This window comes from Myxocyprinus asiaticus, chromosome 2 (assembly GCF_019703515.2).
Source record: "Myxocyprinus asiaticus isolate MX2 ecotype Aquarium Trade chromosome 2, UBuf_Myxa_2, whole genome shotgun sequence".
NCBI lineage: Eukaryota > Metazoa > Chordata > Actinopteri > Cypriniformes > Catostomidae > Myxocyprinus > Myxocyprinus asiaticus.
This window is the reverse complement of record NC_059345.1, coordinates 29,010,467-29,033,643: the sequence shown is the minus strand read 5'-3', so window position 1 is coordinate 29,033,643 and position 23,177 is coordinate 29,010,467. Positions and strand designations below refer to the sequence as shown.

The window sequence follows — 23,177 nt, the reverse complement described above, 5'->3', positions numbered from 1 at the left end:
ATACTCTTGTCGGTCACCGTCCCACGAGACTGCGGCATCATGCTTCCTTTCTGGGAGGTTATGTCATGTAGCATGGCGTGATGGGATTCTGTTCCCCATATGCATTAATAAACGCAATGTCATAAGGGAATGTCTTGGTTACGTATGTAACCTCGGTTCCCTGAGATGAAGGGAACGAGACATTGCGAACGCTAGCTGCACTACAAGACTCAGAGTTCTTGAGGTATGAACAATGTGCTCCTTGTTCTCAGTCAGAAATTCTGAGGAAATGGTGTTTGTGCAGCTGTTTTTATAGTGGACAGTTTCACGCCAAAACAGGCAGGGCTCAAACACCATAGCCAATATTAGAATATTGGTGTTATTGTAGAGAGGTTTCAACTAGGTCTTATAAGGAAGTACTCCCCATATATGTAAATAAACGCAATGTCTCGTTCCCATTGTCTCAGGGAACTGAGGTTACGTACGTAACTGAGACAGTTTCCTGTCTGCACCACAGTGGTTGGTCTTCTACACAACTAAAAATCTACCAGTCTGTTCGCTCTAAACCACTATAGCTCTAGTGTGGCTGCCACTAAATGGTTGAAAGGCCTTTGCCCTCAACCCCTGCTACTTTTCATTTCAGCTCAGAATGAAAGGGACTGAATGGCCTCTCATTTTTTTTTTTTTTTTTTTTGTCTGGCATTGATGTCACAAAGCAAAAGAACAATAGCTTGACCTTGTTCATCTCAAAGTTCACATTCTTGTTCTGTGCAGGTTGTTAGCTTTGTAGACACAACAGCAGCCATGGAAATGCTGCCGCAACTCTGAGTTAGGTTGCATGGGTTGTGTCTTCTGAGACTGGTTGCACAGTGGATAAAGTTGTAATTCAAAACATGAGATTTTATCAGCGGGGGTAAATTCAGATAGCACAGAGAGTGAATTGCAATGAAGACTCAAAAGTTAATAACATTTGAAGTTGTTACATTCTTTAGTCATGGAGTCAGTATATCTAAAAGTGGAAGTGCTAGGCTATACATCATGTGAAGGTAATGTGAGAACAATTTATGTTTGGTTTTAATGCATGGGGGGAGGGGTACAACAAAACATGGCAAGGGCATGAGAATTTTAAAAATTTGTGTAAAAAAAAAAAAGCCTTTATTTGCACTGTTTAAGACTGGCAACTAGTCCCCCTGTGTAAATGGACTTCACCAGCATCCTTTCAATACTGGTGCTTTGAGAGGAGAAAAGGGACATTCTATTACTGCTGGGAGTCCACATAGCTGAACAATGACAGAGAGAGAGAGGGCCAAAAAGGGCGGAGGCACAGGCGCTCCCTTGTCAAACACTGCAGCACAGAGGAACTGGGCACTCTCAGTGTGGTAGTCAGTAGTGTGCTCTGTTATTGTTCTATTTAGCAGTTTCATCGTATTTTTTTTGTTTTTGAGGTTTAAATGCAGCATTTATGCTTTTTTATTGTTCATATTGGATTAGTTTAACTGTAATAGCACTGAATATATTTCAACAGTTGCCCTTTAAAGGGGTAGTTCACCCAAAATGACCCTAATGCTGCCTGAAACTTGTATGACTTTCTTTCTTCTGCCGAACACAAAGATATTTTGAAGGATGTATGATTTGTTTTTATCCATACAATATAAGTCAATTGGGTCCAAAAATTTCAAGCTACAAAAAGGACATAAAGGCAGCATAAAATTAATCCATGCGACTCGAGTGGTTTAATCCATGTCTTCTGAAGTGATACAATCATGAAGTCATAAAATCAAGAATTATATTTTTCTCCATTGACGGTTAGGCTTAGGGTTGGAGTTTGGGACAGGGAGGTGCCAGGGTGGTTGACTTACACTAATCATCCAACAACTGACTTGTAGATTAGTGGGGTTGACTACTAACATCAGTATTATTAGTGGTGATGGTAATGGGAAAGGCATTTCTCAAATTAATTAAGAGATGCAACTTCTTTGAGAGCATTTTTGCATGATGATAACTCATTGTGATTAACAGTGAATAACAGTCAGCACAGTAAAACTCTGCAAGAAGTGTTGTCTTTGTAATGCTTTAGGTTTAGGGCTCTATATTCATGAGTGCGCAAAGCACCATTTTATCACCTTATTTTGATTGCCTTTCAACTTTTTTCTAGAAGTACAAATAAACCATGTCTCAGTTAATATGAGGTCATGGAAACTGCAAGTATGATAATTACTGGGTAACATTTTACAGTAAGATTTGCTTTAGGTATCATTAACAATGTATAATACAATTTTCCAGCATTTATTACTCTTCGCTAATGTCATTTTATAAAAATACAGTTGTTTATTGTTTGTTCGTATTAGTTCATATTATATTAACTAATGTTAACTTATACAACCCGTTAGCGTTACACATTAAAGTTACACAAAATAAGAAAATGCTGTTGTAAATAGTTTTAGATAGTTTTAATAGTATAGGACACTGCTGACAATGCTTGAAATTCCATTTCAACTACCCACATAACTATACGTAAATGTTTATTTAGAGCAACCAAATCACTGAAAAAAAAGTTGCCCAGAATGTGTGCAAAAGTGAATAAAAGTTAAAAAATTACATATTTTAAATAGGGCCTATTAAAACAACACCTCTAAATATATACATCGGGGCCCTAGGCGGCTGCCTGTATCGCCTGTAGGACAGGCTGGCCCTGCATACATTGACAGCTGAATGCTTAAAGATCCATGCACCAGAATAAATGTTTATAGAACAGCACCGTCTACTGTACAGGGGTGAAATAATTTTTCACTTTATTTGCTTCGGTCTTGGTGTGAATAAACCATTCGTCTGCAGTTTGTCTCCCACAAATTTGATGTGAATAAGCTTTTACCTACATTAAGGTTATATTTGTGAAATTATTCTTGTTCACCTACCATGGTCTCTTTGTTAAACCCTCCATCTGCCTTATGATTTGGGGAAAAAAAAAAAATTCCAGTGCATCTAGATATTTTACATTAGAGGAAGTGGTGACAAGACACTTCATGCATGTTTACCCAAAAGTGTTTTTTTTTTTTTTTGGTTTTTTAACTGAGCTGTCATGACTTTCTGGTGTCTGCATAGTCTCTCACCAAAGAAACATCAGCTTTTCACTCCCACTTCAGTAATTTGCAGGAGCCAACAGTGATCTGTTGTGTGTGTCAATCTTCCAGTGCTGACTCAGGCTAGAACACATGCCATTTAATATCTGAGTCATCCACTGCCACGGTCAGTATTTTTATAGTACATTGAGACTGACAATTTATGATTTATTTAATTTCATGTGTTTTAGGACTCATGTATTACTACAAGTGAACAAAACAAAGCAAAGATTGTGATATAAATGTGGCATCATATACGTATCTGCTGGCTGCACTGAATGTGTGTATGTGTATGATTACAATAGTGTCTTTGTTGGAGAAGAAAGTCTGTTCTCATGAATAAGAGATGGCGTACATTTGTTATTATTGATAAGAGTCCCATTCATGTGTTATTATTGATAAGAGTCCAGGAATAGATGTGTTACTGGATGTGTGACCATGATAGCCTCTTGATCTAAAAAATGTTGAATTTGTGAAGAGTGTTGTTTTTACAGATAAAGCATCATTATTATGAAAACATGATTTCGTACTGATATAGGAATAGAGCAGTTTTTCCATCTCTTTACTGAGTTCTTTATTTTGCTTTTCAGGCACCATCTTTAAGCTACAATGAAGCAGAATCCAAAGACTGAAAGAATGTTGATGATCCTCTGTCTCCTTTTCATTTTGGGTCAAGGTAAGTAAGTGTGTTATCATGTAAGAAGCAAAATAATAAGATAGTTGCTTATTGATGATGGATTAATTGACGTTACGGTCTTGTGTAATGAATTTAGTTTTTTAGTAATTGATAAGTCTGATAAATCTTAAATTGATGAAGTTTGCAGCTTAACATCAAACATGTCTTACCATATTGATTAATTTTTAATTTTTTTGCTTTTCCATGTAGCAGCAACAGAGAATGACATAGACTTTAAGACATGTGGAACATGGCGCCATGGCAATGTATCCCGAAATCTGAAATCTGATTTGACAACAGGCTGTAAGGAACTCGTGATTTCAGCAAACAATAACACGCTCTATATTCAGGGCAGTATCACAGCGAAGTGCACACATTCTGGATCCATTCTTCTAGACTCAAGCCCTCAAAAGAATCAAAGTAATTTCTGTGTATTCTGGGAGCCACTCCTGGACATGCTGATAGTGGAGGTGAATGGAAAGAACCGTACTCTGTGTGGCTCAAGTGGCCTTCAAGAAAACTGCTGCACTGACCTCTCACCAGGGTACCAGAAATATGCTGGTCTGTATGGTATTGTGAATGGCAGCGTCAAAGGTGATATCATCCAGCACAATATCATGGAAGTATATGTATTTAATGGGGCTTCAGCCAACTGCAGTAAGAACTATTTCCTATTATCTTATATCAAATAGGACTAGTTCACCCAAAAATTTAAATTCTGTCATTATTTACTGACCATTTTATCATTCTAAAGTAGAAATTTTTAAGAACGAATGCGCTCGTCTTCTCGAAACAACAACAGTTCTGACCACATCTGTCAAGCTCCAAAATGGACACAAACACCATAAAATTATCATAAAAGTTGTATATTCAAACTTCAGAAGTCCTACAACATTTTTGTGTCAGGAACTGATTTTAGTAATTATTTCGTGAAAATCTTCCCCTTTGTCAGATCTCTCAAAATCTCATTCACACTTGTGCACACTTTTCAAACATGCCATCTTTAGATGTATCACATCAGGTTTGACTTCTCTGAAGCAAGATGCCATTGGTTCTCATGTGTCATAATTAAACTGCAGCAAGAAGGAAAATACTTCAAGTGAATAACTACATACATTTAGGTCTGTTCCTTACTCAAAGATATTATTGTCTGACTTTAGAACACTTAGAATATATACTGAAAAGGTGGTAACCTGCAATTATTTCCTAAAATATCTATTTCTACTTGAACTAACCCATAAAAAATACTTTCATTGGTGTAACCTAAATTGTCAAATTGATTTAATCATATTAAAACCTGTTAATGCTCACTGACCCCACCCATGGGCCTGACTTTACTTTGCTTAAATGAGTTCACATTTACTATATAGTGTGCTGTTTAAAATTGTTCATAATGTTGATAAATTATAACTTTTTATTACAACAAAATTATTAACTTATTTATGACTAGGTTATATAGTAAATGTGAACTAATTTAAGCAAAGTGACATCAGTTCTGCATGCACATCAACAGGTTAAATAACATTTTTGACTTGAATTAAACCATTTCATTTAGACGTTGCCAGATGAAGCACATTTTTTAGGTTATCTGACAAAGTATTTTTACAGTGTAGCACCTGAATCATATGAACTACTTCTCTGATACTTGGCAGATTTGGAATGGCATGTGAGTAAATAATAGCCGCTTTTTCATTTATGGGTGAACGTCCTTTCATTTTTGTCTTATCGTTTTGTTTTGTTTTTTTCAAAAAAGTTTGCATAAGTGTAAGTTCCTTATTGACAGACTGAGCTCGCTTTTACTGATAATTATACTGTGGATATATCAAATCTATTGTTCTACTTGCAGAGAAGAAGTTCTGCGATGAGGCAAGCCAGAAGTCCAAGGGAGAAGACATGTGAGCCAATCATCTTGAATTTTGTTTTAGTGTGGTAGTTTCACTATTACTCTAGACGAGTGTTATGAACTAATGTGGTGTCACACATGTCACATTTGTTTGCAAGAGGTGATTCTAAGCATACTTATCAGAATGTAATCATAACATGCTGTAGTGAAAAAAAGAGGTTGAGCTGCAAACAGGAAGCTGAACCCATTATGTATGTAGTTGCTTTCTAACTTACATGGTCATTTTTAATCCATGTACAGTACAATCAAGTGCGTCATTGGATCTTTGATGTTTTGATTACATAATAAACATTTAATTTATTACGTACACTTGCCATTTATCATGCATGCTCATTTAACATTATGAGCCATCTTATGAAATGTTTGAGAATCCTCTAATGCATGTTTTTGCATTTGATGTAGAATGGGTAGAATGGGTGGATGCATGTTGTGTGGTTACAATAGTTAAATGTTTACAGTGGTTTTTATTGTAACCATAAAATAAACACACCCTCCATATCAAAATACTATATATAACCTTGTGAACCTTAGGGCTTCAACTAATGATTATTTTGATAATAGATTAATATAACGATTATTAGAACGATTATTCGACTATTCGCGATTATTGCAACGATTAATCATTAGCTCTTAACCGATTATTCAGCTTGTGCCCCGACTTAAAAGGTTGTATTAAACGTGCTTACTAACAATAAAGAGGACAAAATCATCTTTTAAAAATACCTTTAAATGACATTCACTAAATTAAAGGGAAAAAAATAATTTTTATTAAGTTTTATTTAGTAAAGAAATTCACTGCAAAAAATCCTATTGTTATCAAGTGTTTTTGTCTTGCTTTCCATTTTAAAATGGTCTAAAAATCCTTAAAACAAGATACATTTACTTGAGAAGCAACATATAAGATAGTATTTAGACTTGCTTTAAGAGAATCTTAAATATAAGTGTATTTTGTATATGTGTATTTTTTTCACTTGGTTATACTTCTGCAAGTGCAGTAAAGACAAAATATACTTCTATTCAAGATCTATTCTCTAAATGCAAGTCTAAATATCTTATATGCTGCTTCTCAGGTGAATGCATCTTTTTTTAAAGGATTTTTAGATATTTAAAAATTTTTGTATTTGTAATATTATATTCAACATTCTCAGGTAACAATTTTTTCTTCTGCAGTATAGCTGCTAAAGAAAATATATGTTGTTTTAAAAGAGTTTTAAATAATATTTTTGGAAAACAAGCCAAAACAAAAACAAATAAAAAAACGTATTTTGCAGTGTATATTGGGGTGAAGACTACCCTCTCTCATCTTTTTGTTCACTTCAATCCATCTTTAACTCACAAAAAAAAACTCTCTCTTATTAATAAAGCTGAGTATTGCCAATTTTCTTCAGGATAACAGACACACAGTGTCATATATTATGATACAATAAGTCACGAGCATTATAATCTAGCTGCATTAAGTGTGCGCTCGAGGGACAAGCGTCCCCACGACAGAGTGTGCAACTCATAGAAGAGGCGCTTACCGCACAGAGGAATGCCAGTTTCAGAGTTTGTAGTTATTTACATGGTCTGCTCCCGTATTACTTGAACTTTAATAAAGCTATAACGCATTAAATATAACTGCATTTAAGATGTAATTCTGGGGTTTTTCTTTTAAAGAGCTCCGGCTCCGCTTATTCCGCAAAGAGAGTGCTTCTGAATTTACTTATTTGGTATTTTTGTATATGTGACGAGGAGGAGGGCGTGGCCAGGCCGTGAGGGTGCACGGCCGGCGCTGAATCAGATGATCAACAAGAGAGCGAGATAAAGGGGGGCTGGAGAAGGCAGTTCAAGAGAGAGAGAAATGCTTGCGGCCACGCTGCATGTGTGTGTGTTTGTCTTATCTTTTATGTTGTGTTTTACATTAAACTTTATGTTGACTGTTCAGCCGGTTCCCGCCTCTTCCTTGCCGATCTTTATCTGTTACAGTGGTGCCGAAACCCGGGAGGGAGGAGGGATGCGCTGTCGTGGAGTCCTCACCGCTGCCAGCCGTCAGAAGGAGCAGCTGCGGCCATCTGCCTGGGGACAGAGGGGTCACTGCCGGCCGCTGAGAGCCGGAGGAACCGCTACCATCCACCGAGAAAGGGAGGAGCGGTTCTGTCCACCAGATGTCGGAGGGCTCGCTGCCATCCGCCAGGGGAGGAGCGAGCTGTCGTTCGCCAGAGGGCGGAGGAGCAGTTGAGGACCAGGCGACAGCGTGTCTGGGAACCTCCGAGCAAGTTTTTCTCTCTCGTCTCTCTCTGTGTGTCTCCCGCTCGCCCTTTCCCTCTCCCCACACCTCCCCTCAGCTCTCCCCCAGGTTCCCAGGAGGCGGGGTGGACCACCGGCTGACAGAACGGCCGGAAGGGCAGCGTCTCCCCTCCAGAGATGGGGGGGGGGGTAAGTCAGTCTGGTGGCACCCCGGCCTGAATCGGGCGGGGGAGGAGTGTGACGAGGAGGAGGGCGTGGCTGGCGCTGAATCAGATGATCAGCAGGAGAGTGAGATAAAGGGGGGCCAGAGATGCCAGTTCGAGAGATAGAGAGATGCACGCGGCCGCACTGCGTGTGTGTGTGTTTGTCTTATGTTTTTTGTTGTGTTTTACATTAAACTTTATGTTGAATGTTCAGCCGGTTCCTGCCTCCTCCTTGCCCGACCTTTATCTGTTACAGTATAATTCCCTCATACTTTGCAATCTACATCACCTGAAGCTGTTTGGAAAGTTTAGAGTGCATCTGGACTGTGAGCGGTGTAATTCTTCCTCTCCTCAGTCAGGCACGAACTACAGTGCTGCTCTCACGCGTCATCATTAGAATTTAATGTGATCTCATGTTACGTTAAATGAGATCAAACGACTATTCAACAACGAAAATTTTTGTCGATAACGTCGACTTAACGTTTCAGCCCTAACCTCCGATTGAAAAAAGGTGGTGGCATTGGTGCAATTTGTGTAGCCTATTTACTGTAGTTTAATTTGGTGAATTTGAAAAGTTCTTAATCATACACAAAAACAATGAACTGGAAAAAACGAAACCTTGTACTGTAATAGTAGTTATTGCTTTTGTTTTTAATCAGTTTTTGCTTCATTCACAAGTAAATCACTATAATACGTGTTGCAACACTGGATGTTACATTTGTTATACATCTGTTATTGTGTGATCCTGTCTAAATGTAAATGTTTGTGTGTGTTTGCAGGATAGAGGAAGTGGTGATGAAATCGAATGCAACAGGTCATGTGGATCTACCTTGTGCCCAGAGCACTGTCATTGAAATGGAAGAGGGCTTCATGGGACAGAGTTTTACTCTGCCTGTAAATCCATTTGTATTTTTTGGAAGCAGAAAGTTAAAATATAGACATGTAACCTTTGAGTCACAAGAATGTCATTGCAACCATTAAACATGTGTCTGCTTAGTATGCTCCATTTAATCATATGATTGAATACATGTGTTACATTTCAGACCCCCCGAAGTGTACCGGCAAACACAATACCATCAGTTTATCTTCCCTCCTGCCTGAAACCAGCATCAAGTAAAAAATCAAAAGTGGTTTGTACATACTACAGGAACAGTACATCACTGAAAAGATTTCAGGTAAAATACTTAAATAAGTGTAAAATAAATTATCAGCATTAATTCATCAACACACACATTCACATACAGTATAATTAAAACATATGCAGTACTGTACACACACACACACACACACACACTTATACATACTTAGAGTACACAAACGAACATGTGTGCACAGTGACAAATAGTATTTGTGTTGTGCAGAGGGAATCGTCTGATTTAATCATTCTGGATGACGTAGTTGGAATCTCTGTGGAGAACAAGATCATCACCAACCTCCCAGAACCTGTCAGAATCAGGTTCCATCACTCTACCTTGCCAGTAAGTCTGTCTGAGCATGTTCCTTTGTGTTATGCATATGCTTAGCATGTGCAGAATCACACAACTGAATCTCACACATAATTTTCTACAAAGCAGTCTAGATACATGCCTCCCATTTTTAAACAGTGAACATCATATCAAAAGGCTGATGTGATGAAGCCTGGTCAATTTGATACTGCTGACATTGTTGTTGCCAACTTTTATATTGCAAGAGCCCGATCTGCTTGTTGGATGAAAGTAGAACTTACTTATTATGATAGTCTCCTATTCTATGCGCAGAGCCACTCTGAGCTACTGTGACTATGAATGCATTTATTCCCTATAAAGCATATGGGTTAGAATAGATGGTTGATGATATTTCTAGGCACCCAGATGGACGCCATGCGAGGATCGGACTTGTGAACAGCGAGCTCTGCGCACTTTGCTAGTTTTAATACTTTTTATGACATAAACTGGTGAGATTCGATACACTCTGTCCCATAACTGTTCTAGGAGGACAATATGTCAAAGAATTCAAAATCCTCAGGCTCTGGAGACATTAAAAGACACTAACATGCTCAAGCTGACACCCCTAAGAAGGCCACGGGCCCGGCAGTCGATTTGGTCAGAGAGATGCGGGAAATGCGGCGAGAGATGTTGAACATGTCGGCAATGCTGACGAAGGTCGTTGCTGACTTGGAGAATCTTGCTGTGATACATTGATCGATCACTGCTATGGAGGCAAAATTCACTGATATGGTTACAAGAGTGGGGGATGTTGAGAAATGGATCGATCTGGAGTCATCGGAGAGGGAGTTATCTGCTAATCTGCTAGCAACCAAGGTGGATTTGGAGCATGTCTGGGAGAAGTTGGAGGACATGGAAAACTGTAGCCGGCGGAATAACGTCCGTACTGTTGGAATTCCTGAGGGTGAAGAAGGACAAGATATGGTGAAATTCCTAGATGGGCTCTTTCCGAGTCTGCTCGACATAGCAGGCCATAAGCTCACAGGGTTCCAGTTCGGCGATCCGCGGAAGGAGACTGGCCCCGATCAATTCTGGCTAAATTTCTGTTATCATCCGATAAAGATCTTGTTACATGAGGTGAGGAGTAAAGAAAGGCTTTCTTGGAAGAACCACAGCATTTTCTTGTTCCCAGACATTGTGAACTCGACCAGAGAGAAATGTGATCGATTCAAGGAATGCAAGAAACTTTTACATCAACGGTAGGTCGCTTTTGCACTGATATTCCCGGCCAAATTGAGAATAGATGCTAAGGATGGCCGTAAAACATTCACATTCCTACAGCAAGCGATGTCCTTCATAAAGTCAATGGAGTGAGTAAGTTACCTTGTGGTACTCATGTTGCAACCAAGTGGACCAGCTCACTGAACATTTGCTTTACTGTTTGAAGATTCTGCGTGCTCTTTTTGTGTTGGTTCCACCTAGTGACTGGAGTTTATTTTGTAGAGTAAGTCATTTGCTTGCACTCATGTTGCAGCCGAATGGACCAGCTCACTGAACATTCGTTTGACTGTCTGAAGAATCTGTGCGTTCTTTTTGTGCTGGTTCCGCCTAGCGGCTGGAGTTTATTTTGTGGAATAATACACCTTTAGGACAGTTTTATGGATGAAGCTACACGCTCTTTGTGTTTATTCTGCCTATTGTCTGAAGTTTGTTTTATAAATTATCTTTTGCTGTGTAATTGTCTCTCACAAAAATTTGTATTGAAACACCGGACCTGAGCAATCCGACAGCAAAGTTGTCACGGGGGTTCTCGTAGGCATGCACGGACTGTTTGAGTTTGGAGGGATGGACGCCAGTTGGCGCTGTCATGCATGGGGTTAATGCGCACATTTTTCTTTTTCTGTTTGTTTGGTTCTGGGGAATGTTCAGGGTTTGACTGTTGCACTTATGTTGGAATGTGGTCTTTATAATCTTGTTTTTGATACACAATCTATTTTTTCTTATATGTCAAAATGTAAAATGTTAATATGAGTGGATTGTCTCTCTCCACGTGGAATGTGAATGGGTTGGGGCACCCCATAAAAAGAAGGAAGGTTATTTCTCTTCTTAAGCGTTAGAAATATTATATAGTGTTTCTTCAAGAAACGCACCTTTCCCCACAGGAAGCTGAAAAATTTGGAAAGATATGGGGTGGGCTTTTTTTTATATAGTGCTGGCTTGAGTAAGAGCAGGGGAGTCATTACACTGATAAGTAAACATCTACAATTCAAATGTCTCAAACAGAGTAAAGAAAAATTAGGAAGAGTCATTATTGTTTTTGCTGAAATTCAGGGACAAAGTCTTATTTTGGGGAATATTTATGCACCTAAAATTGATGATCAGGGCTTTTTTATAGATCTTGAAGGGATGTTGCAAGCCGCTGGCACCCCTCATGATATAATATTGGGAGGAGACTTAAATCTTTTGATGGACTCCTAGCCCCCTAGAGCAACATTGATGCTTCACAGGATGTGTAAAAATCTTGGTCTTACAGATATTTGGAGACTGTTGAACCCATCTGGTAGGGACTATAAATTTTTTTCTTCAGTCCATAAGATTTACTCTAGAATAGATTTTTTTTTTTATATCTAAGTCCCTCATTTCATCTGTTGTTGATTGCTCAATTGGAAACATTTTAGTCTCAGATCACGCCCTGGTGTTCCAACAAATGCTAAAGGCTGAAATCAATGTCTATATGGAGACCAACTGGTCCTCAGTATCCTCTGTGGGTGTGGCTTGGGAGGCACTTAAGGCGGTTCTTAGGGGCTGGATCATACAGTATGCCTCATTCACCAAAAAATCCAAAGCACAAGAACTTGTGGAATTGGAAGGGAATATTAAAAGTGCCGAGGCAGATCTGAAGCACTGAATGTCGTCTAATGGCCTCAGAGAATTGACTCGATTGAAAAACAGATATAATACTATTTTGTCATGGAAGATGGAGTTTTGACTATTAAGGGCACTTTGAGTCAGGGGACAAAGCAGGAAAACTTCTGGCTAGATATATAAAACAGAGAGAGTCTTTTTCTACCATTCCCTCTGTGAAATCTGCTGGTGGTGAAATATTTACCTCGGCCATTGATATTAATAATGCTTTTAAAGAATTCTATCTTGATCTTTATAGTTCAATGTCTTCGTCTACTGATGAAGATATTAGAAACTTTGTGGAACCATTAGAACTTCCTAAACTGATGACTGAGCAAAATAATTATTTTGATACTGAGATAACCTTGGAGGAATTGACGAGGTAATTAAGGCCTTGCCTACAAGCAAGGCTCCAGGGCCAGACAGCTTTGCCGCTGAATTTTTTAGATCTTATGCTACAGAACTGGCTCCAATTTTGCTAGAAGTTTATATGGAATCATTAAAGAATGGAAAGTTTCTGCTAACCATGACACAAGCCCGGATCAGTCTGATTCTTAAAAAGGACAAAGATCCAAGCGAGTGTAAGAGTTACAATCCAATTTTCCTGATCAAGCCAGACGTTAAAATATTGTCAAAAATTTTGGCTAACCGATTAAGTAAAGTTATGACATCTCTTATACATATACATCAGGTGGGGTTTATTCAGGGCTGTAGCTCTTCTGATAACATTAGGCATTTCATCAATATCATGTGGTCAGTGGCGAATGATCAGACTCCGGTCGCTGCCATTTTACTTGATGCCGAAAAGGCATTTGATGTGGTAGAATGGGATTATTTTTTTAATATTTTGGAAATATATGGTTTCGGGAATACTTTTATTGGATGGATTAAGTTACTTTATAGACACCCGGTAGCGGCGGTACAAACAAATGGATTAATTTCAGATTATTTTACTCTGGATAGGGGCACCCGGCAGGGTTGCCCTCTTTCCCCATTATTGTTCTGTGTTGCCCTGGAACCATTAGCAGCTGCGATAAGAAAGGAGGATGATTTTTCAGGGGTGGTGGCGGGAGGTATGGCACATAAATTTTTGCTATACGCAGATTATGTTTTATTATTCGTCTCCGACCCTGCTAGATCTATGCCTTGCCTCCACAGAATTATTCATTCCTTTTCTAAATTATCAGGATACAGAGTTAATTGGTCTAAATTCGAAGCTTTGGCTTTGACAGCATACTGCCCAGTAACGGCTTTTCAGCTGGGCACCTTCTAGTGGCCCAAACAGGGCATTAAGTATTTGGGTATTTTATTCCCAGCAAATTTGTTTGATTTAGTTAGAGTTAATTTTGACCCTTTAATAAAAAGGTTTTTGAGCGACGTGGGCAGGTGTGCTTCGTTACATTTATCTATGATTAGGAAGGTTAATGTTATTAAAATGAATTGTATACCAAAATTCAACTACCTGCTACAATCTCTCCCTGTAGATGTCCTCCTCTCTTATTTCAAGCAATTTGATAGTGTAGCAAAGTCCTTCATTTGGAATGGTAAATGTCCCCGATTACATTTCAGTAAATTGCATAGGCCGATTGACAAAGGTAGGCTAGGCCTATCCAAGATTTTGTTTTATTATTATGCATTTGGTCTCAGACATTTGGCTTATTGGTCGCTTCCACCTGAGAGAGCCTCTCCTTGGTTTTGTATTGAACAGGAAGTTCTTGCCCCTATTTTGCCATTGCAAAGCCTTTCTATCAAACTAACCGGAGAAGTTAAATTATACCCCATTATCTCGCATTTGCATGCGGTATGGACAAAAGTGTCCAGAGTGTTTAATTTAGATATTCATTTAAATGTTGCTTCGAGCATATGGCTGAACCCCAAATTATGTATTAATAAGTCCCCTTTCTGCTGGACAGAGTGAATTGTGAGGGAGGTTAATACGCTCGGTTACTGGGTGTTGAGATCCTTTGAAAATATGGTTCAACATTTTGGGATCCCCAGGTCTCAATTCTTTAGGTATTTTCAGCTATGCCACCTGCTTTGTACTATATTTAGGTGTAGCTTACACCCCCCCTAAAGCGGCAGATACTCTGGAAGTGGTGATTACTGCTTTTGGAAAAGGCCATGAGGCATCAGTGTATTACTCCCTGCTTATTCAGAGTCTGGGGGATGGAGCTTCAACTTCTCTCAAGAGATTATGGGAGAAAGATTTAAGCTTGGTATTGGAGGAGGGAGTGTAGAGATGCAAGGGTGCGCCTTATGCAATTTAAGATTTTACATCGATTCTGTTGGACCCCCTCTAGATTGTATAGGCTTGGTCTTAAAGACACACCCACCTGCTGGCGATGCCAATCAGAAGATGGGGACACAACCCTTTTTTTTTTTGGTGGTGTGTTAAGATCCAACATTTTGGTTGAGGGTTCAGAGTTTTATATGTAACGTATTGGACACTCAAATTTCATTTTGCCCCAGACTCTGTATTTTAGGCGATGGGGCGGTCATTAATATAGGGGATAAATACATAAAAAATTGGGTCCTAGCCAGTGTTATGATTGGCAGGCAGGTCATCCTTAGGGGATGGAAGTCAGCTGGAGTGCCCTCATTTCAGGAGTGGTGCATAGAGATGGGCAGGGTGGCGGCATTCGAAGAAATGTCATATAGAAGGCAGGGAAACTTGGAGTTATTTAATAAAAAATGGGGCAGCTATTTGGCATTTATGGAAGGCTCTCGGGGAGGGAAATATATAACATACATATATATATGTTTTGTTTTGTTTTGTTTTGATTTGTGTGTATTTCTCAAGTTGGACCACAGGAATATTTGTTGAGGATCAGGGTGGGGTTGGGGATTGGGAGGGCGAAAGGGAATAATGGGGAGTTAAAAGTCGATTTGGTGTATATATGTTTGCTTTTCTGTTTCATATGTCTGAATCAATAAAATGTGTTAATCAGATGATGTTTCTATTTCATTTCACAGGCTAACCATTCTACAAGATGTGTTTCATGGGACACAAGAAAAGGTGAGACAAGTTCAAGTATAAAAATTTCCCTGCATCTGCTAATGTGAAACTCAATGTTGTTTTCTTTTTTTTTCAGACAATGAAGTGATGTGGAGGTCAGAGGGTTGTCTAACATTTAACATAAATACAACAGAGACAGAGTGCTGTTGTAATCACCTTACATACTTTGCTATTCTTGTGGTTAGTAGAAAGTTTTTTATTATTATTATTATTATTATTGCATACTTTCAAGTGAATGTCATTGGGATGGCGTTTTTAAAGGGGCCATGAAATGCTATTTTTTATAATTTTATGTCTTAACTGATGTCCACTGATAATTTTATTCAAGTTTCTTTGCACCAAAAGTTGGCCTAAGCGCCTCCTTAAAACTTAAATGTAAATGCCCGTGGTTGTGATTGGCTAACATCATGTAGCCCCTTGAATAAAGCACTATTTGAAACTCAATCAGAATACAATGAACAAGCCCCTCAAAATTATAAAACTAAATTTCAGGGTTTAAACATAACACACATCCAACACATTGCATCTGAATATATTTAACTGTTCATCTCTAGCACAACTGTCATCAGTCAGCACCATAAACTATCAAACAGTCATGACATTTGAAATATTCATGAATGAAACAGTTTACTTATGGTTTTGATCGGTTCTAAGTGTTTTTAACTGCTCCATCCTTCAATTGTTGTTTTTGTATTGTTTTTGTATTGTTGTACACTGGAAGCTCCTGTCACCAAGACAAATTCCTTGTATGTGTAAGCATACTTGGCAATAAAGCTCATTCTGATTCTGATTCATAACAGTTCATTTGCAAAGCTTGAATCGTATTGTGACTGGTTCACAAACAATCCATGCTGACATGAGCCGACAAAAATGCACACACATTGTCCACAGCACGCAAACACATAGGCGCACTGAGGCGCACATTGACGGAAACACATAGAAACGGTCAAAGACATCCATCTAGTGTATGCTAACATAAACCAACAATTAAAAATAGTGCAGATGTGTGAAAGACCGTATCCATGATGCGTTTGTGCTCAAAACAACAAGAGGCAGAGCAGCTAAATGAAAGAGAATGGCTTCTCCTCTTAAGAGTTATAACTTGACTCAATGTCTTTTAAAAGCAGTGAGATACATGGCAGCAGTCAAAGAGTCTGTGTAGTACGTTTATATACAAAATTAATTCAAAATAGTCCAGATGGGTCCCCTTTGGTGTGCAGGAATAGTTAGCCACACAAGGCCTGTCTGTCCTGCTCTCTTGAACTGCGCGTCAGTGGGCGGGGCCAAGGGTGCAATGATGCATGTTGTGGGATGTTTAAATATACAGTAAATGAGCAATGTCTTGTGACTTCACGAACACACAGATTTCTGGGGAGGACGTTTTGAATTCTGAAGCTTACAGTATGTTTTTATAATACAATTACCTCTTATACATTACTGGTCAAAACTTTTGAAACACTTGCCTGAAATGTTTCTCATGATCTTAACGATCTTTTTATCTGAAGGCGTATGCTTAAATGTTTGAAATTAGCATTGTAGACAAAAATATAATTGTTCCACCATATTAATTTATTTCATTACAAAACTAAAATGTAATAAAAAAAAAAATAAAAATAAAAAAACGTTTTTGAAATTGATGACTTGGACCAAATAATAAAGAAAAACAGCCAATAAGTGCCCAACATAGATGGGAACTCCTTTAGTACTGTTTAAAAAGCATCCCAGGGTGATACCTCAAGAAGTTGGTTGTGAAAATGTCAAGAGTACATGTCTGCAAATTCTAGGCAAAGGGTGACTACTTTGTAGATGCTAAAATATAACACAGTTTTGAATTATTTTGGATTTTGTTTAGTCACAATATAATTCCCATATTTCCATTTATGTTATTCCATAGTTTTGATGACTTTACTATTATTCTAAAATGTGAAGAAAAAAAATTATAATAAAGAATAAGTGATTCAAAACTTTTGACAGGTAGTGTATGTCTAAATATAAATATCATTAAAAAATGTAATTCTCAATTTCATGACCCTTTTAAAGGAATAGATCATGCAAAAATAAAAGTTCTCTCATCGTTTATTCGCCTTTATGCCATCCCAGATGTGAATGACTTCTTCTGCAAAACACAAACAAATATTTTTAGAAGAATATCTCAAATCTGTAGGTCCATACAATGCAAGTAAATGGTAAGATGGCTCCTAAAAGCACATAAAGGCAGCATACAGGTAATAAGACTCCAGTGGTTTAATCCATGTCTACTGAAGTGATTCAATCGGTTTTGGGTGAGAACAGACCAAAATGTAACTTCTTTTTCACTATAAACCTTGACTTCAGCGATCTCCTTGACGATCATGATTTTAAGCTCGATTACACTTCCTATAGCACCATCTAGCACTCTGCACATGTGTCAAGCACTAGGAAGTGTGATCGAGTTTGAAATCATTATCGTGCCTAGAGACTGCAATGCCAAGATGTACAGTGAAAAAGGAGTTTCGGTCAGCAGGAGAGCGAGATAAAGCAGGCTGGAGAGGGTCTGTTCTCACCCAAAATTAATTTGATCATTTAAGAAGACATGGATTAGACCACCGGAATCATATGAATTACCTTTATGCTGCCTTTATGTTCTTTTTGGAGCTTCAAAATTTTGGCCACCATTCACCTGCATTGTATGGACCTACAGAGCTGAAATATTCCTCTAAAAAATGTTGTTTGTGTTCTGCAGAAGAAAGAAGTCTTACATATCTGGGATGGCATGAAGGTGAGTAAATGATGAGAGACTTTTCATTTTTGGGTGAACTATCCCTTTAATAAATGAAATATAATTTGTCTCCTTCCCCAACTCTTTAGCAAATGGAACAGAGGGCTACAGTTCGCCATCTAGAGGCTCTGACATACATTACTGCTGTGGGCTGCGCTGTTTCCTTAGTGAGCTGCTTAGTTCTCTTCTACTGGCTCTGTAAACAGAGGTAATCATGACTTCATTGACTGACGTGTTTCATTATAATATCATGAAAAAACAATGCTTATTTCATGAAAAGAAGTGTATTGTGAATCAGTCCCTCATGGGTTGTGTCTTTCTCCTCTCTATTGCGGTTCTTTGCATTCCAAAAAAGGAAGAAAAACCAGTCCTCACTGGTGCATCGTGGTCTGGTGGTGGCAATATTTCTTTTGTGTCTGTTCTTCATCCTTACCGGTACAATAGCAAATGTGGAAAACATCACAGTGTGTAAGATAACGGGGACTCTCCTGCATTATGCTTTACTTTGCACACTGAGCTGGATGGCTATGGAAGTGTTTCACACATTCTTATTAGTCCGCAAGGTGTTCAGCTCAACTCTCCAGCCTTGGGTCTTTTACTTGGGGGGCTTTGGTGAGTACAAACATCTATTGTCCTGTTCCAAGAACTTGTTAGACTCCGATGTTAAAGTTTAAACTACAGGTGCATCTCAATAAATTAGAATGTCGTGGAAAAGTTCATTTATTTCAGTAATTCAACTCAAATTGTGAAACTCATGTATTAAATAAATTCAGTGCACACAGACTGAAGTAGTTTAAGTCTTTGGTTCTTTTAATTGTGATGATTTTGGCTCACATTTAACAAAAACCCACCAATTCACTATCTCAAAAAATTAGAATACATCATAAGACCAATAGAAAAACATTTTTAGTGAATTGTTGGCCTTCTGGAAAGTATGTTCATTTACTGTATATGTACTCAATACTTGGTAGGGGCTCATTTTGCTTTAATTACTGCATCAATTCGGCGTGGCATGGAGGTGATCAGTTTGTGGCACTGCTGAGGTGGTATGGAAGCCCAGGTTTCTTTGACAGTGGCCTTCAGCTCATCTGCATTTTTTGGTCTCTTGTTTCTCATTTTCCTCTTGACAATACCCCATAGATTCTCTATGGGGTTCAGGTCTGGTGGGTTTGCTGGCCAGTCAAGCACACCAACACCATGGTCATTTAACCAACTTTTGGTGCTTTTGGCAGTGTGGGCAGGTGCCAAATCCTGCTGGAAAATGAAATCAGCATCTTTAAAAAGCTGGTCAGCAGAAGGAAGCATGAAGTGCTCCAAAATTTCTTGGTAAACGGGTGCAGTGACTTTGGTTTTCAAAAAACACAATGGACCAACACCAGCAGATGACATTGCACCCCAAATCATCACAGACTGTGGAAACTTAACACTGGACTTCAAGCAACTTGGGCTATGAGCTTCTCCACCCTTCCTCCAGACTCTAGGACCTTGGTTTCCAAATGAAATACAAAACTTGCTCTCATCTGAAAAGAGGACTTTGGACCACTGGGCAACAGTCCAGTTCTTCTTCTCCTTAGCCCAGGTAAGACGCCTCTGACGTTGTCTGTGGTTCAGGAGTGGCTTAACAAGAGGAATACGACAACTGTAGCCAAATTCCTTGACATGTCTGTGTGTGGTGGCTCTTGATGCCTCGACCCCAGCCTCAGTCCATTCCTTGTGAAGATCACCCAGGTTCTTGAATCGATTTTGCTTGACAATCCTCATAAGGCTGCGGTTCTCTCGGCTGGTTGTGCATCTTTTTCTTTCACACTTTTTCGTTCCACTCAACTTTCTGTTAACATGCTTGTATATAGCACTCTGTGAACAGCCAGCTTCTTTGGCAATGAATGTTTGTGGCTTACCCTCCTTGTGAAGGTTGTCAATGATTGTCTTCTGGACAACTGTCAGATCAGCAGTCTTCCCCATGATTGTGTAGTCTAGTGAACCAAACTGAGAGACCATTTTGAAGGCTCAGGAAACCTTTGCAGGTGTTTTGAGTTGATTAGCTGATTGGCATGTCACCATATTTTAATTTGTTGAGATAGTGAATTGGTGGGTTTTTGTTAAATGTGAGCCAAAATCATCACAATTAAAAGAACCAAAGACTTAAACTACTTCAGTCTGTGTGCATTGAATTTATTTAATACACGAGTTTCACAATTTGAGTTGAATTACTGAAATAAATGAACTTTTCCACAACATTCTAATTTATTGAGATGCACCTGTATGTTCTCTTCAAGGGTGTTGAAGTAACAAAAAAATTGTTTTTGTGTGTTATATCTTGTTTGGTAAGATTATTCAAATGAATTCATGTGTAGTAATTCAATTTATTTTTACATTTACATTTCCAATTTCAGGTCTCCCAACTCTGCTAGTCTGTATACTACTCCCTATAGATGATATTTATGGCAAAAGAAAGATTGTGCCAAGTGAAGATGTCACCAAACCTTACCATATGTAAGTAGACCTCCTTAGATGTAACCATGCCAGCAGTATTAAAAATTTTAATGATTTTTTTTTTTTATCTGCTCACCAGGTGCTGGATGTTGGATACATACAATAGCAGATTGGCTCATTACATTATTAATATTGGCTTACTGGCTATTGTGGTGAGCTCTGGTGCAGTCATGCTTTTCCTTGTGGTGAAAGAGATATGGAACCGACCTGAGTGGAGGAAAAATCATGTGGCTTTTCTCAGCATCTGGGGCCTCACCTGTCTATTTGGAACAACATGGGGCCTGGGTTTCCTCAACTTTGGCCCTCTCTCAGAGGCCACCCTCTTCCTCTTCTGTATTATAAACTCCTTACAAGGTGAAGTTTTTTGTGAATATACTACTGCTATTCAAAGACATGAAAAAACACGAGGTCAAACACTGGCTAAGCTATTGTGTCAGTGTAAGCTCTGTCCTTTCCTTTAATAATAATTACATGCTTGCTTTTGAAAGATAGCACTTAACTCATAAGGTTCCAGTTTGTAAAACAAAAAAGTGATGAAACCATACAGTGTGTTAATGAACAGTCAGCCTGTCATTATTGCAAAATAAACTCAACAGTTTGATCTGAACTTTTGAAAGCCTGAAGGGGTTTATTTTTTGTTTATTACATGGCTACTTGATAAATAAATAAAAAATATTTGAACTGAAACTATGCAGAGAGACATGAAACAGTTATTTAGGGAAATACGTTGACTGGAACAATGGTCAGTTATACAGTTTTATTGGTCGTTATACAAAAACATTTGACCGTAGAATATCACAATTGATCACAATCAAGTATTACAGAGAGCCCTGTAGTAAAAACTAATTAAATTCCCATGTATCCCAACAGGATTTTTTCTTTTGCTGCGTTACTATGCTCTTGAATGGATGAAAAAGAAGAAAGAGTCCAGTTCAGAAGGGAGCAGTACAGGATCTTCAAAACAACATATGCTACAGACTTATGAAAAGAGTTAAAAGTCTGGTGATGCTAAAACAGTGTTTTTCTGAAATGGCAAAATTTAATCTCTACTTTGAAAAGAAACTATAAAAGGATTATCCACGAGGGCATTTGTAAAGATCCTTTCTCATCCTGTAGGTCAGGATGGTGATTGGTCCTTAGATGACACTGCACTGATATTTAGTCACAGGACATTTGGTAATTCAGCATGAATGCTTTACCTGTCATAAGCTGTATTTCTGTAAATATATTGTTTTTTATGTGCATATAATAATTTTTCTTTTTCAAGCGAGCCTTGCACTTTAGCTTAATTTTTTAAACTACTGTTGTGAGATTCAAATAGGATTTTTATCAAAGCGCTTTTAGTGATGAATGAAAAACATTTCATTTTGTCTTGGTCATACAAATAGTGGTGTTTGATATGAGATTAAGTGGTTGTGTACATTTTCAGCCCGCATCTTTATTGTGTAATAGCCACAAAGAAAACTGCCAGAAGCACATTCCTCAATTGTATTTTTATACTCAATGTGAATGGCAAACTGTATATTTTGTTCAGTTCTTTCTGACATAATTGGCACTTTTATTCATTCTGAGGAGTTTTGTGACGAAGTAGAGTTTAACACAAAGTGGACTGAAATCATATTGTACTTTTATGTCTATTGTATAAGTATTTGTAAAATACCATGTTGTACTTCTTGAATCAGCCTATGCTCACTTTTATCGGAGGCCGATGTGTTATCCATTGTGAAATAATTTATGAGAAGAAACTGTTACTCTATTTTCAACACATATTAACTTTGGAGACTGCTTGAAATTTAGTTTCTTCCCTTTTATTATAATTTGTTTTATTACAAGGAACAATTAAAATAACTTCACATAAATACTTATCTCCAAAAAAATAAAATAAAACACAGTATCTTCCATATCTCTTCTATCCTGATTTTTAAACAAACAAAAATGATACATAATGGAAAATATGAAAGAAAAAAAATTCACACACACAAACATAGATCATACAAACAACATAGCTAAACTAGAGGCATAAACATTACCCAATATATTAATTGTTTCAATCAATAGAAGTTATATATATATTTAGTCCATTTTGCCCATTATTGTTCAAATTGATTTAAAGAATAAATGTATAATTTTTTTTTTTTTTTTTTTTTTTTTTTTTGCATTATAATGTGGAACCATTAAGATTGAACCAAAAAATAATTAATCACCTACTAGAGTTAATTCATTGTAGTGTAAATATTCAGATGCTGAAACAAGAAATGTATATGCATGGAAGTTTATTCCACAGTAACCAGTAAAACCAACACACAAGCTCAAAATCTGCAATTAGGCAACAAATAAAATGTGAAACCTGAGGGCAGAGAAACAACAGGGTATAGGGCTGGGATTAATAACCACAATAGAAAACCAGAGTAAACTGGACTGTTTAGAATTGTGAGCAGTGAGCAACAAGACATAATAATGAGTGTAATCATTTACT

General features: G+C 38.0%; 1 protein-coding gene across 2 annotated transcripts in view; it reads left to right on the top strand.

The window, feature by feature from the left end:
* The window catches only part of LOC127414005 (adhesion G-protein coupled receptor G5-like), a 33,354-nt gene extending 10,736 nt beyond the window's left edge, over positions 1–22,618 (top strand). Inside the window, exons 1-14 of one of the 2 annotated variants that reach the window (XM_051651655.1) lie at positions 3,133–3,225; positions 3,689–3,774; positions 3,985–4,431; positions 5,621–5,669; positions 8,886–9,000; positions 9,150–9,281; positions 9,468–9,584; positions 15,408–15,450; positions 15,527–15,630; positions 18,298–18,416; positions 18,564–18,820; positions 20,602–20,701; positions 20,781–21,055; positions 21,572–22,618. In XM_051651655.1, coding sequence (XP_051507615.1) covers positions 3,708–3,774; positions 3,985–4,431; positions 5,621–5,669; positions 8,886–9,000; positions 9,150–9,281; positions 9,468–9,584; positions 15,408–15,450; positions 15,527–15,630; positions 18,298–18,416; positions 18,564–18,820; positions 20,602–20,701; positions 20,781–21,055; positions 21,572–21,696 — 1,950 coding nt within the window. In that variant the 5' untranslated portion in view covers positions 3,133–3,225; positions 3,689–3,707 and the 3' untranslated portion in view covers positions 21,697–22,618. Of the gene's footprint in view, positions 1–3,132; positions 3,226–3,688; positions 3,775–3,984; positions 4,432–5,620; positions 5,670–8,885; positions 9,001–9,149; positions 9,282–9,467; positions 9,585–15,407; positions 15,451–15,526; positions 15,631–18,297; positions 18,417–18,563; positions 18,821–20,601; positions 20,702–20,780; positions 21,056–21,571 lie in introns of those variants that run through there. The other variant, XM_051651647.1, reaches the window with a different exon arrangement.
* The last annotated feature ends 559 nt before the right edge of the window (positions 22,619–23,177 follow it).